General features: G+C 33.3%; 1 protein-coding gene across 5 annotated transcripts in view; it reads right to left on the bottom strand.

Moving 5' to 3' along the window:
- Positions 1 to 16,037, bottom strand: part of DGKB (diacylglycerol kinase beta) — a 700,192-nt gene that overhangs the window by 392,562 nt on the left and 291,593 nt on the right. For all 5 annotated transcript variants that reach the window (XM_032305332.1, XM_032305334.1, XM_032305329.1 and 2 more), the window contains 3 exons: positions 9,383 to 9,468; positions 6,052 to 6,141; positions 121 to 281 (listed from right to left, as the gene is read on the bottom strand). In XM_032305332.1, the coding sequence (XP_032161223.1) occupies positions 121 to 281; positions 6,052 to 6,141; positions 9,383 to 9,468 (337 nt within the window). The remainder of the gene's footprint in view (positions 1 to 120; positions 282 to 6,051; positions 6,142 to 9,382; positions 9,469 to 16,037) is intronic.

The following is a 16,037-nucleotide window of genomic DNA, read 5'->3' as shown; positions in this document are numbered from 1 at the left end:
GAAGAGGTGTTTTGCTGACACAAAAATAAATTATATATTATCAGTAAATTCATACCGTAAGAGTTTAAACACACTGATTAGGCTAGACTGGTTAAAAGAACAGTTAGTGCAAAGTCTTACCACGCCAATGGAAAAGTAATTATTGATGATACTGTAAGGCACTGGGTCTCCCTTCTCATCTTTGTCATTAGGTATGACTTCAAACTTCCACCTGTCCAGCATGATTTCTGTGCTGTTTTCAATGTCTTTTAGGATTTTCATCAGATTCTCACCTTCATAACCTAATGAAAAAAAATTATCTTGAGAAAAAATGTAACCAAATAACAAAAGCTGCATTTATATGTGTTTGAGTGTATGTATGTGGATGTCTCATTCTAAAGCCAAACAATGCATCCTAAAGCAAATTCTAACACAGATAAAGAATTCACTCTAATTGTAAGTTCATAGAAATATTTTAGCTTTAATTTGCAACTCATACTTCTGTCCTGTGGTGCCAATTCTCAGTATGGTGAAATGTCAAACGAACATCTCCACTTCATACCCCCCCAAAACTTTATATCAATTTATTCTAAAGGAAATTAATGATCTCCTTCCATATCTTCTCCTGTTAATTCTCTTACAGACAGACAACACCCTCAGTTGTGGAAGTAAAAAGCTTAGGTGAGATTTCAGACTTGTCCCTTTCCATCCCTTAGTGACCCTCATACTTGACTCTCTAGTGATACAGAACAATTTTCAGTCTGGTTCTTCTCTTTTCCATTTTATGCCATTTCTTCTCTTGTTCTATATATCCAGAGACTCCCTTTTCTTTTGGTTGCCTTGCTTCTGCTCCTGCTGCAAGTTTTATATTTGACAACACTTCTTTCCAGAAGCCACCCTCCCAAAGTAATGGATTCTCTGCAGTTCCACAGCGCACAGTTCTCCAAACTAGCCCTAGCTACCTCCAAACTAGTGTACAACTAGTACAACTAGTACACTCCGTTATAGTTATTTGCATCTTCCTTGCTATAAGTTTCTTTTACTAGGTCTGCCCTAGAGTAAATGCTCAACAAATCTAGTTTTGATGGATCTACTGGACATAATCAAGATGGCCTGAAATGAAACTTATTCTTTAATATTATATTTTCTCATAAATGTATCTATCTATATAATATTATAGTTCAAACTGTAGCCTAATCCTTGTTGTGTTAAAGTTTGCTTTTTAACCTCCCTAAATAGTGTCCTCCTCGTAAAAACTTCTGCTTTTATGAGAATTAAATGAGAAAACGCATAGAAATTCTTAGTACATGAGGCAAAAGAATAGAAATTTCTCAACTATATAATGATAACAGAATTTGAATTATTATACTGAGTTAAATAATACATTTCTCTCTACCTCTACACACAGACACATACACACATTCTTGAATTGATATTTTGAGTTGGAACAATATTTTCATAGATTTTTTTCTGTGTTCAACTTTGGTCTATATTTTAATACTGTATTCATTGAACAAGGAAATGCCAGAGGCTATGAGTCCTCATTAGAGGTGTTAGCACACATAACACTGGAAAAACTAATTGGGTTAAGAGAAGAAGCACTGTAATATGCCAACATCCTCTAAAGATAAATAAATTACATTTATGGTGTTATTTGTTGAATTAATTATTAGAAGTTCAAAGCAGCCAGAGCCTAGGTGTGCCTATTTAAGCGCCCACTATTACTTTTTATCTTAAACAGGTAAAATAGTTATGTACTAGTTAATACATACAACAAAGAGTACAACAAACTATAACTAGACAGATATAAGCATTAAAAGTACCAAACGGTATTTTAATAGATGTTATGTTGCATTTTTATAGCATAATTCAAAAACTATGAATATAAATAATAATTAGTGTATAACCATACTCAGTACAAACACTGAATTATTTAAAGTACAAGGTTATAATAATTAAACTTATGCATATGTCATATTTTTTATGGTTCAACGCTCATTCTCAAAGTTTAACTTTTAAATTTTTAATTTCTTTTAAAAATAATAAATATTGGCCTCCAAATAAATTTTATGTATGTTTTCTTCATTGAGCTGAATAAAAAAGGTAAGTATATTAACCTCTTTTGCAAATTCTACTCATTTGAATATAAGTATGATGCTTTTCAGACATAAATGGATTTGCAAATATTAATGTAATATAGTATAATATAGCATGGAAGTACTCTATAATATATAATAAAATATAACATAATATATATATACATTCTGGAGATATACAAGCAAATAATAATTATTTAAATAAAATTTTAAGCTTATTCCCAGTTACATCTCAAGTTAATAACAGCATGGTTCAATATAACACTAGAAAAATACAGGAACAGCAGCTGAGCAGGAGAAAACAAGGTAGGAATGGATTGAGTGAAAATTAATTACCATAGCTAGATTCTACAAGTGCCACTCACCTTAAAATTTTTAGCACTGGTTATATTCTCTAAGTTTTTATGGATAAGTATGAAAAAGGCTAGTATCAATAGCCTTCTAGCCAAATAAAAATGGAAAGATATAGGTCATAAATCTATTTTGAGAATCACAGCAACTGCAGGTCAGAGCTAATTTACAAAGATAACAAATTCCAAATGGTAGTCTCCAATTTAACAAATACCTATACCCTACTTGTATTTATCTATGCTCAAGCTTGTTCAATAATGATTCATAGCTATAAATAGGATTGCAAAACTTGAGAAGATCATTTTTTTAAAAAAAGACATATTAAACTTACTAAATATAGAAGTAAAAGCTTATTCCCAGAAAAGAATGATGTTATTTTGCTTCCATTATTTTGATTTAAACCTACAGTCCCTCTAGGCTAAGAAACAAAATAAAAATATAATTAGTATTTATTTTCTATTTAAAGGTACAATGTTATTACCGAATCTATCTAAAAAGGCACAGAAATGTTTAAAAAGGAAAGTCACTTAAAGAAAAGCAACCATATAGATTTGTCAGCGTGTGTTCCATCTAAAATTCTTACACTCTTACTCTTCATGAAACATTCTTCCTGCTGTAATCCTAAATTTTAGTTAGACTAATTTTAGTTAGAAAAATTGCAAAGAGAATTTAAATTAAGTATTTGCAAATGCCCTAGGACATCCTAGATTCTACAGTATTACATTTTCCCAAATACATTCTTGTAAAAAATAAGCTTCAAGTAAAAAAAAAAAAAAAAAAAAAAAAAAAGCTTCAATATATTCCAGTCAAGTCAATACTCAGTAACCTAAAGTGAACCAAATGATTATTGGTTGAATAAAGTCCTTTCCTTCCCACATACTAAGCATGATGATCTTTGTTAAAAATACATAAAGTTCTCAGCACAAACACTAGGTAAACAATTTGATGGGTTGGTATAAGAACCTACATGTCAGGCACTATCATTTTTTTCAAGCTCTAATGAGGAATCTGAAGCCCATGGTTGGTAAGCAACTTGCTCAAAGTTAGATACACATCTGGCAAGAAATAATCACACTTCACAACAAGTTTCTTTATTAGTAAACTCTACCAGATGGTATCTGCATTTTACTAATCATTCAACTTGGGCATCTTACAGTCCCACTTATTACCTTGGTTTCCCCAAAGCCTGTCTTCAATCCACAGGCAGGTTCTACCAGGCCTTCCCTAACAGGAGAACTGCACTGTATCTACTTGTCTCATTTCCATTACTATCACTCTGCTCCAGTCCATTCATTCTCTAATTACAAAAACTCTAACACAAATTCTTATTTGGAAAACTCTGATTCTCTACATTTTCACAATTTCTTAAGTTTCTTAAGTTTATTTCATACCTCCCAATTAATCTGGTTTTGAAAACATAAATGTCATTGTGTCATTTTCACAATTTCTTAAGTTTCTTAAGTTTATTTCATACCTTCCAATTAATCTGGTTTTGAAAACATAAATGTCATTGTGTCATGGTGCTTTTGAAACTCTTTCCAAGCTTCACTCTGTGCTTCAAGTGCAATCAAATAAAATTCTGAACAAGACCACCAAGCCCCTGCAATATTTGGTTCTTGATTGTCTCTCCAATCTCATACTAGTCACTCTTTCTCTCACCCCCCATACCTACTGCCTCGCAGACCATTTAAGAGTCACATCAGCCTTCCTTTCCATTTCAGGAGCTATTTTTCCTTCCTTACCTATTAAATCCAGCTTAAATGTTACTTCCTCAGAGAGGACTTCTTGATCATTTAGCTCAAGAGTTTCCCTCCTCTATTCTCTAAATATGTTTGAGTCTTATATATTTATTTTGTAATTATATATTTTATTATTCATTGATTTATTGTCTGTGTACTCAATGAAGGCATAATCTCCAAAAAGTAGGAACATTTTATTTTTCACTCTAAACCCAGCACCTAGGACAGTATCAGCCCATGGCAAGGCACACACAGAGAGTTTATTATTAATACATACTTTGGCATGTACTATAATTTGTGCACCTTTGACTACTGATAACAATATATCTTAAATTGTTTTATAAGAAAATCTTTAGAAGATGCCCCGAATGGAAATTCTATGTCAATTTTGAGATTGGAGCCATTTATGAGTTTGGAAACTAAATGAAGTCATTAATTTTCAAATATCAAAAAATATTTTTCAAAAGAATACACAAGAAGTCACATGTGTGTTCTCCTCCCTTTAATCAATATAGGTATGTACGCACTGGCAAATACAAGCATCTTATAAGCAGTGGTGCTATCCATCTGTCTTTAGATTCTATGAGATTTAACTCAGTGTTTCATGATATTCTTTTACTAAACTATACCCTTAATGAAAATTACAAAAATGTCATATATGGAGATTTTAACTTAGTCTTCAACTCTGTCTGTTATATACATGTACACTTACGTACACATACACATATACAAAACACAGCTTAGAGTTTAGCGGTTGGTTAGATAACTCATGGAAAAGTTGTTCTCACATTTTTATTGTAAATCAGAGTTACTTAGGAAGTTTGTTTAAAAAGAAAATCATCTGCCCAGGTCCACCCCAGAGATTTCCATTCGGCATATCTGGGGGGAGGTCAGGCCACTACATTTTTAACAAGCTCCCCAAGGGCTTCTCATTCACACTGTCTTAGCAGACACTTTTTAAACTTCTCTAAGTAGACACTTTTTAAACTCTAAGCTAAAGTTACTCAGTTTCAGTTCTGTTTTTCTTTCCTTTGGCATCTTCTGGTAAGCAGAGCCTATTAATGTTATGTCAAATTATTTTAAGACCTTTCGAAATATTCCCCCCTTACCCTGTATCATCCACCTATTCCATTTTGAGTTCCTTGAATATGTTAAGTCCCTTCCTACCTCTGCACCTCTTACTTCAGATTCTTTCTACCTCTAAACTCTACCTTCCGTTCTATATGACTGTCATTATTCTGTCCACTAGGGTTCTTATGCTATCTTGTCATTTCCTCCAAGACACCTTTTGCTTTGTTGGTTATAGGTTTACTTGTTAGTAGGAGGTCTCACAATTTACTTATGACTATGTGCCACTGGAATTCAAGGCCTCTTTGAAGGTAGACCTTGTTTTTTGTCCTTAACCTTATACCCCAAGAAAAGAACATACCCCTTGTTATAAAGTAGATCTCAAAAAATTGAGTGTTATTTAATGTATTCATTCCTGAACAAGTCATTGTTCAGCCTTTCGGGTTTTTTTTCCCTTGTTAGTGATTTTTCTACACAACTCAGATTAAAAATCTAAATATTACGTTAGAGTTAATCACTGATTATCTCATTTCTTAAGTTAGAAACCCCAAATCAAGGAGGTTGAGAAACTTGCCTTGCCCATCAAGTCTATAATTAGTATCAGATTAAAGGACAGCACTCACAGTCTAGCTCCTGGTCTACTAGTTCCCTCTCTACTCCACACTATTGTTCAAAATTATATACTGTACCTCTCACAACGGTTGTATTGGCTAAATTCACATGGAAGCTGTCATATACTAAAAACGATGGGCTTAGTTTGGGGGGGTGGTGCTCTGTACTGTATTTCTGTTTTTTAAGATTTTCAGTATCTGTTTTACCTCCTCCCCATCGCAGGCATCTTGCTAGATCATTGCCGGTCCCAAGAGGCAGAATGGCAACTGGAGGATGCTTGACAACATTAGCCTTTTCTGTGGAATCAAAAATTAAAATAAAATAAAATGAAATTTTGATCACAGATGGAACAACAGTAAAAAGACACCTTGGCATGAAATGAAGGCATTCCACTAGGTACCTAAAAGCTGGAAAAGTTATGTTTTATATCTATATATAATTAGAAAGTAAGATTAATTTGTATTTATAAAACACATATAAATACCATAATTCACAAAGTGATAGGAATTTTCAAGATTCGTGTTTGAAGAAAGCCTTTAAATATCTTAACCCAGGGGATGCTTCGGTGGCTCAGTTGGTTAAGCGTCTGCCTTTGGCTCAGGTCATGATCTGGGGTTTTGGGATCGTGTCCTGCATTAGACTCCCAGCTTAGTGGGGAGCCTCATTCGCCCTCTGCCTGCTGCTCCCCCATTTGTATCCATACACTCTCTCTCTCTCTTTCTGACAAATAAATACATAATATCTTTAAACAAAATCTTAACTCAATTAAAAATTTTAGTGGATTTAAGATCATGGAAATTTCAAGGATGCAGATAGATGCACCATAAGAATATACTAGAGGAGAAGGGAGTTGAGGGAAATTGGAGGGGGAGATGAACCTTGAGAGACTATGGACTCTGAAAAACAATCTGAGGGTTTTGAAGGGGGCGGGGGTGGGGGGAGTTGGGTGAGCCTGGTGGTGGGTATTATGGAGGGCAAGTATTGCATAGAGCACTGGGTATGGTGCATAAACAATGAATTCTGTTACACTGAAAAGAAATTAAAATAATAATTTTATATATATGTGTGTGTGTGTGTGTGTGTGTGTGTGTATACACACACACACACACACACATACACACACACACATACACAAAGGGACAACACCAAAGTAGAGGTGGGGGTTCCTATAAAAAACTATTTTACAACACCTTCTCTAGGTACATTTCAATTTAAGGAATAAGACATTTTGAAAAATCAAACTCTTAAAAGCTAATAAAATGCTGAAAATGTTTCACTATGTTGTTCCTACCCATGGTGCTGCTTTGGGTCAGAGCAAGCAATGTAAGAATTGGGTAACTCTGCAATCAGCAAGTTTTCTTTGAGATTAAGCTTTACACAATGTAATACTTTGGGCTTAGAGCAGTAAAGATCTCTGCCATTGAAATTTCACACATTTTTAAAGACTTTATTTATTTATTTATTTGAGAGAGACGGCACAAGCAGGGCACAAGGAGGGGCAGAGGGAGAAGGAGAAGCAAACTCCCCGCTGAGCGTGAACCGGACACAGGGCTCCATCCCAGGACCCCGGGATCATGATCTGAGCTAAAGGCAGATGCTTAACAGACTAAGCCCCCCAGGTACCCCAAAATTCCACATGGTTTTGTTTATATGACTGATTGAGAGAGAGAGTGAGAGAGCACATGCATGTATGTGAACAAGCTGGAGGGTTGGGGGAGGCGCAGAGGCAGAGGGGGACAGAAAGTCTCAAGCAGACTCCATGCTGGGCAAGGAGCCCCATGTGGGGCTCAATCTCACAACTCTGAGATCATGACCTGGGCCAAAACCAAGAGTCAGTGCTTAACCAACCGAGCCACCCAGGCGCCCTCACATAGCTTTGTTTAAACCATCATATGCCTTGAATGACTCTCACAAACATATATTACTTTTCCTTACTTTTTCTACTTTCTCAGCCCCTCAAAGTGAGTATGTGTCTATGTGGAAGAATGGGGAAGGAACAGACTATTTAGGGATGGATGTGTCATGGTATAATCGCCAAGGCTTAGATTTGAGCTAAAATAAACTCATAATATCCTACGTTTTCACTAAAATTCTCACAAGTATTCAGACTCTGTTCAAGCAACTCTAATTTCTGCAATTTCTGAATTCTGATTTTCTCCTTAGATATTGCATATTATACTATTTATGTCTTTAACTGGAAGGTCAAAGAACAGAATTTTCACTGTTCCTTTAAAAAAAAATTAGTAGACTAAAATCATAAGATGCTTACCAAAAAGTATGCTGACAACATATATTTACTTTTAATTTGAATACTTCTGTGTGCACGAAAAGATAAAATATGTTCACCTACATTAACTTAATAAAAGTGTTTCAGTTTACATAGGCGGTAAAAATTCCTTTGAACAAATTATCTCCCTTCTGTGAAAGGGCCCATTAAAAAAAAAAATTATATATATATATATATATTTGAAGGGCGGGCAGGCACAAGCAAGAAGGGCAGAGGGAGAATTTCAAGCAGACTCTGCCTCACGTGCAGAGCCCAACAGGGGCTTGATCTCAGGACCCCGAGATCATGACCTGAACTAAAACCAAGAATTAAATACTCAACCAACTGTGCCATCCAGATGCCCATGACACAGCCCCCTTTTAAAAAAGAATTGGTCAATAAAGAATGGAAATTTGTTTGGAATTTATCTCCTAATGAAGGCCAATTCAGGATTATTTTACTGATCAGTAATCACTTCTGACAGCTAACTGTCTCTGAAAAACCAGGTAATTTTTCTAAATCACCAAGCTTTTGTGTACTTGTCTACATGTTTTCCTCAGTCACGTATCTGCTTTGCTTTCTCATAAAAATAAAGTTGTAAAAACTTAAGTAGAGACACAATCTAGGTTAAGGTTAAAAGATGAATAAAAAAATAAAAGGTCAATTTATAGCTCTCTGATCCCATTTTAATTATTTAACTTCTCCACACCCTACAGTCTCTCTCTAAAATGGGATTATCTATACTGTGTCACAGAGTTGTGAGAATTAAGATGAATGGGGCTAAACTCTTAGCACAACATCTATGACAGAGTACATAATAAATAAAAAAATAGCTATGGTAATAATAATATGGATGCATGGGCTAAGAATGTCCACAGATGCTAAGGTTTGGAGGCACCATGCTTGAATAAAATAACCACATCTATTTGATGTAAGTTTTATCACAAATACTAAGATTTTCTTTGACTTAGGGCAAAGAAACAATGGAATTTGTAGAGCCTGATTTGAAAATAGCTCTGAGGGTTTAGTAAACTCCACGAGAAGCAGATTTAAAAAGAAAGATTTCTAGATACTTGTAAATTATTTTGTCAATTAAAACTTTGAATTATAGAAAACTCATTAGATCAGTAAGTAATGGGCAACAATGCCAGATGTCCGATTATATCACTGTAGCATACAAAGATATCAATGCATTAATAAAATAAATAAAATATACAGAATTTTAGGTTACCACTCTCACCCCAGCCATGTTAAGTATGTGTCTTCATTACCTATGCAGTCCAAAATCCACCCCACGGTTCCATCTCCACCACAGGCTAACACTCTGAAATCAGGAACATCACGGAAAAAGTTTAACCTGAAAAATAAGCATGTTATGGCACATGATTGATATTTTAATATTTGAACTTGTAAAGTTTTGTATTCTTAGCATTTTGTCTAATAAGAGACTTTTGTACTTGATAAAAAATGTAAGGTAATCTCAAGATTTTATTGAAAATTATTAAATTCTTATGTAGAATAAAATTCTAAAATTAAGGAATTAATATCTTGATTTGAACATATATTCAATATGTATTTTATTTTTTCTTTTATCAACTCTAAAGTTTAAAAAACAAAACTTACACATTATAATGATTTTTATTAAAATATTCTCTTGCGTGTGATCTGCATTTTACATATAACCCAAAGTGACATTTACTACAGCATTTCACTGGATAATTTTTATTAATCAAAAATTCTCTTTTGAATCATTATATACATACAACTATAATGCCAGCAAATGTGTCTTTGAGAGTTTTCGGACTCTTCCATTACTGGAAGAAATTGATCACACTGCTTTTGGGTTCTGTTTCAGTGATTCCTTTGACTTAGAATTTGCAAATGGGAGCCAGGCTTCTCTTGTCTTTTGATATGGCCCTCAGTGTTTGCTACCTCTGAACACTCAAGCCTAACTGCTAGGTGGGCGTAATAAATGCCCATAGCATCTTTTACTATTGCATATTGCACATAGCACTATGCTTATTAAAGCAACCTACCTTGGAGAAAAGTTAAAAAGGCAGGTAACACAGCCAATTATACAATTGTACATGCCTACTTTCTTGCAATAAAAAAATAAAAAATTTTTGCAATAAAAAAAATTAAAAATTAAAAAAAAAACTGAAACAACACAGAAATATGTGGAATGTGTCTGTTTACCTCCCTTGCCCAGGGATAACCACGGGTAATATAATATGCAATCATCCAAGAAATTTTTCTATATATTTACATATGTGAATATGCACATATGAATTTTATTAAACACACATTTTTAACATTAATGGGCTCGTGCTATACATCCTGTTAATTGTGTGCATTTTTTTAAAATTTAAAAATATCTAAGAGATCGTTCTGTGTCAGCTCACACAATGTTGCAACATGATTTACAATAAGTGAATGTATTACATAAGGTATTCACTGTGTGATCAAATAAACCCTTTCTCTTCAGGTACTGTTGAACTATTTCTAGTGTTTCATTATTACAAAAAATAAGCATTACAGTTAACACTATTTGAAGAACATTTATGTGAACGTACACATATGTTTTGAAGGCTAATCTAGAAGGGAAAACTACTATACCATCATACTACTCTCTGAACTGTTTCTGCTATAGAAGATACTTGTAAACGACTTTATGATATTTCTTCAATATAATGAAAAACCCAATTATGCTTTTATTGTAAAATCACACATTCCTGTTTGCGAGTATGTTGAGCATATTTTTGTAGGTTTACAAGTATGTGATATCTTCTATGAACTGCATCTTCAAACTCTTGCCCATCTTTTCTACTGAGCTGTCTTTTATTATTATCTTATAAATTCTACATGAGTGTTTTCTTTTAAATTAGCATTACTAGAAAAACATTTTGTTAAATAAAAACAATGCATAAACATAATAGAAATGTATAAAAATTAACTGAAATTCTGCCGCCTGATATTAAGAGCAATGAATATTTAGAATATCAGACTTCCACATATTTCCTTAGGTATTATATTGTAGATACTTTCTTTTTGTTAGACATGCTGCAATATTCTCTTTGCGTCTTTTATAATGGATATCCATTATAATATCCATTGTAAAAGACTCTCCTTGAGTCTTTTATAATGGGTAAATTAAGTACCTATGTACCAACTGCCCACCCCAGTGGGAGAACATTCCCCAAAACTTACAAAGACACTATGCTCTTTCCCTTTAGCATCCTTTTTCCTCATCCACAAAAGTGAGCATTATTTTAAATTTTCATTATCATGCACATGCCATAGACAACATTCTGTTCACTTTTTGCTCTTTCCACTTGGTATTGTTACTAAGACTCAATCATGTGATAGCTAAAGTTCTCTCCATGTATATTTGAAGTTATTTAGTTTCTACTGTTAATTATCATATATGTGAGTGTGCCTTTTTAAACCCATGTCAATGGACATTTGGATTGATTAGTTTATGTTTTTATAAACACTGTATTATTGGACATGCTTCCTAGTGCTCACGGACAGTGGTTACTTTTAGAGTAGGGTACACTTTAATGCAACTTTTTGTTTCCCAAAAAAGTTGTACCAATGTATGCATTCATTCCCAACATAGATATTTGGCTGAGTACATTATCTCTAACACTTTTAATGTTACACTTCTTAATTTCATGGGTTTCCTCTTTTGCAAAATGGTTATTCATGACTTGTTTCCTTTCTCTACTCCTTTTTATCTTTGTTGATTTGTAAAAATTCTTTACTTGTTCTCAATTTTAATACTTTTTTACAAATATCTTCTACAAATTGAAATTTTTTAAACTTTAATGTATATTTTAATAAACAAGATTTGGTTTTAATGTATTCCAATTTATCAACCTTTTCATAAGTGGTTAGCACTTTGACCTGGGCTGTGTAAGAAAAGTTTCCCTACTCAGAGGTCAGAAGATAATTCATATATACTCTTTTTAAATTTCAGTTTTACTTTTAACAGATCTGTGTTGTGGTGTGAGGTAGGAATCCTTTTATTCATTTACCTTCCTCACCCTTTCCTCCAACCTCCATCCTCTTTCTTTCTTTCTCACTCTTTCTTTTTCCTCTTCCACCCTCCTTTCCTTCCTTGTGGCTGTTGTGCACCAATTTTTCTCTCTTCTTTAATCCATCCTTTTACTTATTGGATAATGCTATGTCTTACCACACAAGCACCATCATAAATCAGATTTCCATATATGAGTATATTTCTTTTTGAACTGTTTTATTTTATTCATATTTTGTCCATGCCTGCACCAGTATCACATTTTTGTAATTCTTTAAGTAGTTTTATAGTAAGTCTATATCTCACAGAGCATGAAGTATCTAGGCTATTATTTCTTCTTTGATTTTTCGATATATATATTTTAAAGTTAATTTGTCCTATTCCACAAAAATAAAGATTAAAACAAATAAAGACCAATTAGGACACTGATCAGAGTTAACATTAAGCCTACAGATCACTTTTGGGACAAATAAAATCTGTAAAATTTAAATTGAGTTTCTTCATCCATGAATATAGTATGCCAATAATATTGGTACTATTGGTGATCCCCAATCCTTGTAACTGTTATTTCCTATTGTGCTACCCAGAGCTCCAAAACATTGCTGAATTGGGATATTCAGAGGTAATGCTCCTATCTTGTTCCTAAATTTAAATAGAATATTTCTATATTTTCCCCATGTAATATGCTTTTGTACAGATATTCGTTTTCTTTCCTTTTTTTGAGAAGGTAATAAAATTTCCTTCTATTCCTATTATAGTAAGGATTTTCATTATCAATCTGTTAAAATTTTTTTCTGTATCTTTGGAGATGTTATTATGGCTTATCTCACTTAACCAATAATGTGGGAATATACATTTAAACATTTTTGTATCATTAAAGCCTCCTTATGATACACTTATATGCCCAAATTGGACACAGTTTATTAATACTTTTATAGAGAACTGGATTCAGTTTGTTAATATTTTGCTTAGACATTTTGAATCTATATTCATGAACACAACAGACTATTTTTCTTCCTGATATCACCTCTAATTTTTTGTCAAAATTATTCTGTCTCAGAAAGTGAGTTGCAGAATATGCCCTCATCTTCCATTTTTGGAAGCATGTGTACAATTTTGGAAGTTCCTTAAAACTTGTAGCACTTGCATATAAGCTATTCTATTTCTGGTGAGTCTTTGGTTTCTCTCTTTCCTTCTTTTTTTAAAATAATTGTTTGAATTCCTTTCACAATTATGGAATAAAATTTCTATTTTCTAATTCTCCCTAAATCAGTTTTTGCCAGTTATATAGCCTATTAATTTGTCTATCTCCTAATTTTCAAACATTATCTAATTGAAACCTAGCAAAGGTTTTCAAAATATGCTGGCAGCTGAAAATTTTACCAGAGAGCTAATTGTTTCTGGTGAAAGCCTAACCATCCATTTGACTCACCATTGTTCTTCTACTCCATGATGATGTTTCATCTCTTATTCATTCTTGTTGCTTTTAAAACTGTCATCATTTGGTTCTTCAGCAGCATCCTACCCCCAAACATAAACCCCATGTGACTGTCAGACCAGCTTACTCTCTATAAATTGACTGCTAAATGGATTGAAAAATTGACTTCTCTATCTCAGCCTATTACTCTACTCAATCCATGCTGTTTTCCCTAGAGAGTCATTCATTCCTTATTTCATTCATTTATTGGAATTATAGCCTTGAAAAATTATTGAATCATTCTCAGTCTCGGTTTCCTTATCTTTAAAATGGAGTTAATGTCATTTGCTTCTTTAGGCTGTTTTAAGAAATAAACAATATGTGTATGTAAATTAAATTGTACTATCCATAGATTACTAGTAATTCAATTATTTTCCCTTCATTAAAAGTAGTATATATGTTTTATAGGTCAGAGTGCCACTCCTCTATTTTCACCCCTCACCCCCGTGTTCCGGCAAAATAATCACAAATAGAACTTCCTAGCAAGCAAAGCTGGATGGGCAGTGAGTTTTCCTACCTTCGATCTGAAACTATAGCAAACCAACTACTGGGAGACCTTCTTATGACACTGCATTAGGGACAGAAAGTGCGAAGGAAAATAGGTCTGACTGAGAACAAACAAATCCAAGAGACCTGACAAGAACAAAAATATAGGGCTCTGCAAGGTAGTAACTTTTCACTCATTAAGCTGTGAAGACCAGCAAATGTGAGGCTCCCACTTCAAAGGACATCCTAACAACAAGAAGGATAAGGGAATAAAGAGTGTCTGGAAAGATGTCTGTTAGTGGAAACTACCAATTTCAGAGGTTCACCCGCAGAATGAATGCATAATTAAGTAATCATGCATGGCCCCAGAATTTATTTAGACTATTTTTATGGAGATTTATTAAATTAAAACTTAAAATGACTTATGAAGTGGATTAATGATTTTTGAGTTTCCAGTGTTGGTCATTCATGCTCTCCTAAAGCATTTCCTATTTATCTACAGTAGCTAAATTTGAAAGAGATCTTATGGTAATGTACAGGTTTAGCAGCTCCACGTCAAAGGCTTGTCTATCACATTTGCTCAACAGCCACCGCTACAGCACACCCTATAAAAAAGTGGGTGGTGAGGTTTTGAACCACTAAAAGCAAATTAAGATACTAAGATTTAGAAGTCTACTTTCCATTTCTAAAAAAGTGTGAAGATAAAACTAATATAGAAAATTCAGGAAGTTTTAATTTGTACTTGACAACAGTATTTTAAAAACACACTGGGAAAACTTTTTTAAAAAAGAAGAAATAAAACCTGTAGTACTGATTCCATAATCTTGGAAAGTGTCTTATAATTAGATTTCTTAACTGTCTATATGTAGGAATTTCATTTTATTCCAATCTCCTGTTTTACAATTCAAAGAAAATAAATGATTCTGTAATTTATATATGATCATATATCAGTTAGAAATATGATCTATTTCTATATCAGTTAGAAATCAGATTGAACATATAAAAATAAATATATGTATAGCAATTAAACAATGTACATAGTATAAAACTATATTCTGTGATATTTAGAAGAAACCAGTATGAGATTCATAATTATTATTATCGTGATAGCATGGAATGAAAGCTCATTTAATTGTACCTATTCATGTTTCTTTGTATTAAAGAAACACACGGTCAAAGGATCGAAAATAACTTCATTATATGCCCTCAAGTCTTCTTTACCTCCTCTTTGTTTAGAAAAAATAGTTTATCTCAAGAGCTTGCCTTAAGAAAGCTCTGCATTCTGATTTAAGCATTTTGAGCCAGAAACAAACATACTTATCTCTTATTATTCAACTCAATTCATATTCACACCTGCATGTACACGGTTACCTATTATTCTTACAGTTACAAGATTAAATAACTTCACAACTGCCTCGTTAAAATCAGGTTGAAATTTCTGAATTGTGATGTTGTTATTGTTTTCAAAACCATATTTACAATCCAGAAAAACAATTCCTAACACCTTCCACCTCATTTCCTAATTCCCAAAGTGCATCTATACATACTGGTATCACTGGACACTATTACTGCTGCTGAAATCAGGTTAGAAAAATCTATGCATGAAGCAATTACGTCCCCCAAAAGTTTCCTCTATACTATATGCTACCAAACTGGGGAAGGGTTATATTTGATTTTTTTCTGTGGATCTTGATAATGTCAGCTTCAAAGTGATTACTCATCAATTATAATGTGCCTCCCCCAACATTTCAGCTTAGAGTAAAACTAATTATAAACATGTCCTGTCGGCTCATATCTCAGGTACTCTATTTCACTAATAAAGGTTAGGTAAACTAGAAAGTGCACCTATTTTAAACAAATTTGGCTAATCTTTTGAGGATGTTGTATGAAAGATGAATTTACACTCTTTTGGGCATGTAGATAAGTG

This window comes from Mustela erminea, chromosome 11, assembly GCF_009829155.1.
Source record: "Mustela erminea isolate mMusErm1 chromosome 11, mMusErm1.Pri, whole genome shotgun sequence".
NCBI lineage: Eukaryota > Metazoa > Chordata > Mammalia > Carnivora > Mustelidae > Mustela > Mustela erminea.
The sequence above is the reverse complement of the archived record's forward strand: the minus strand, read 5'-3'. Positions and strand labels throughout refer to the sequence as shown.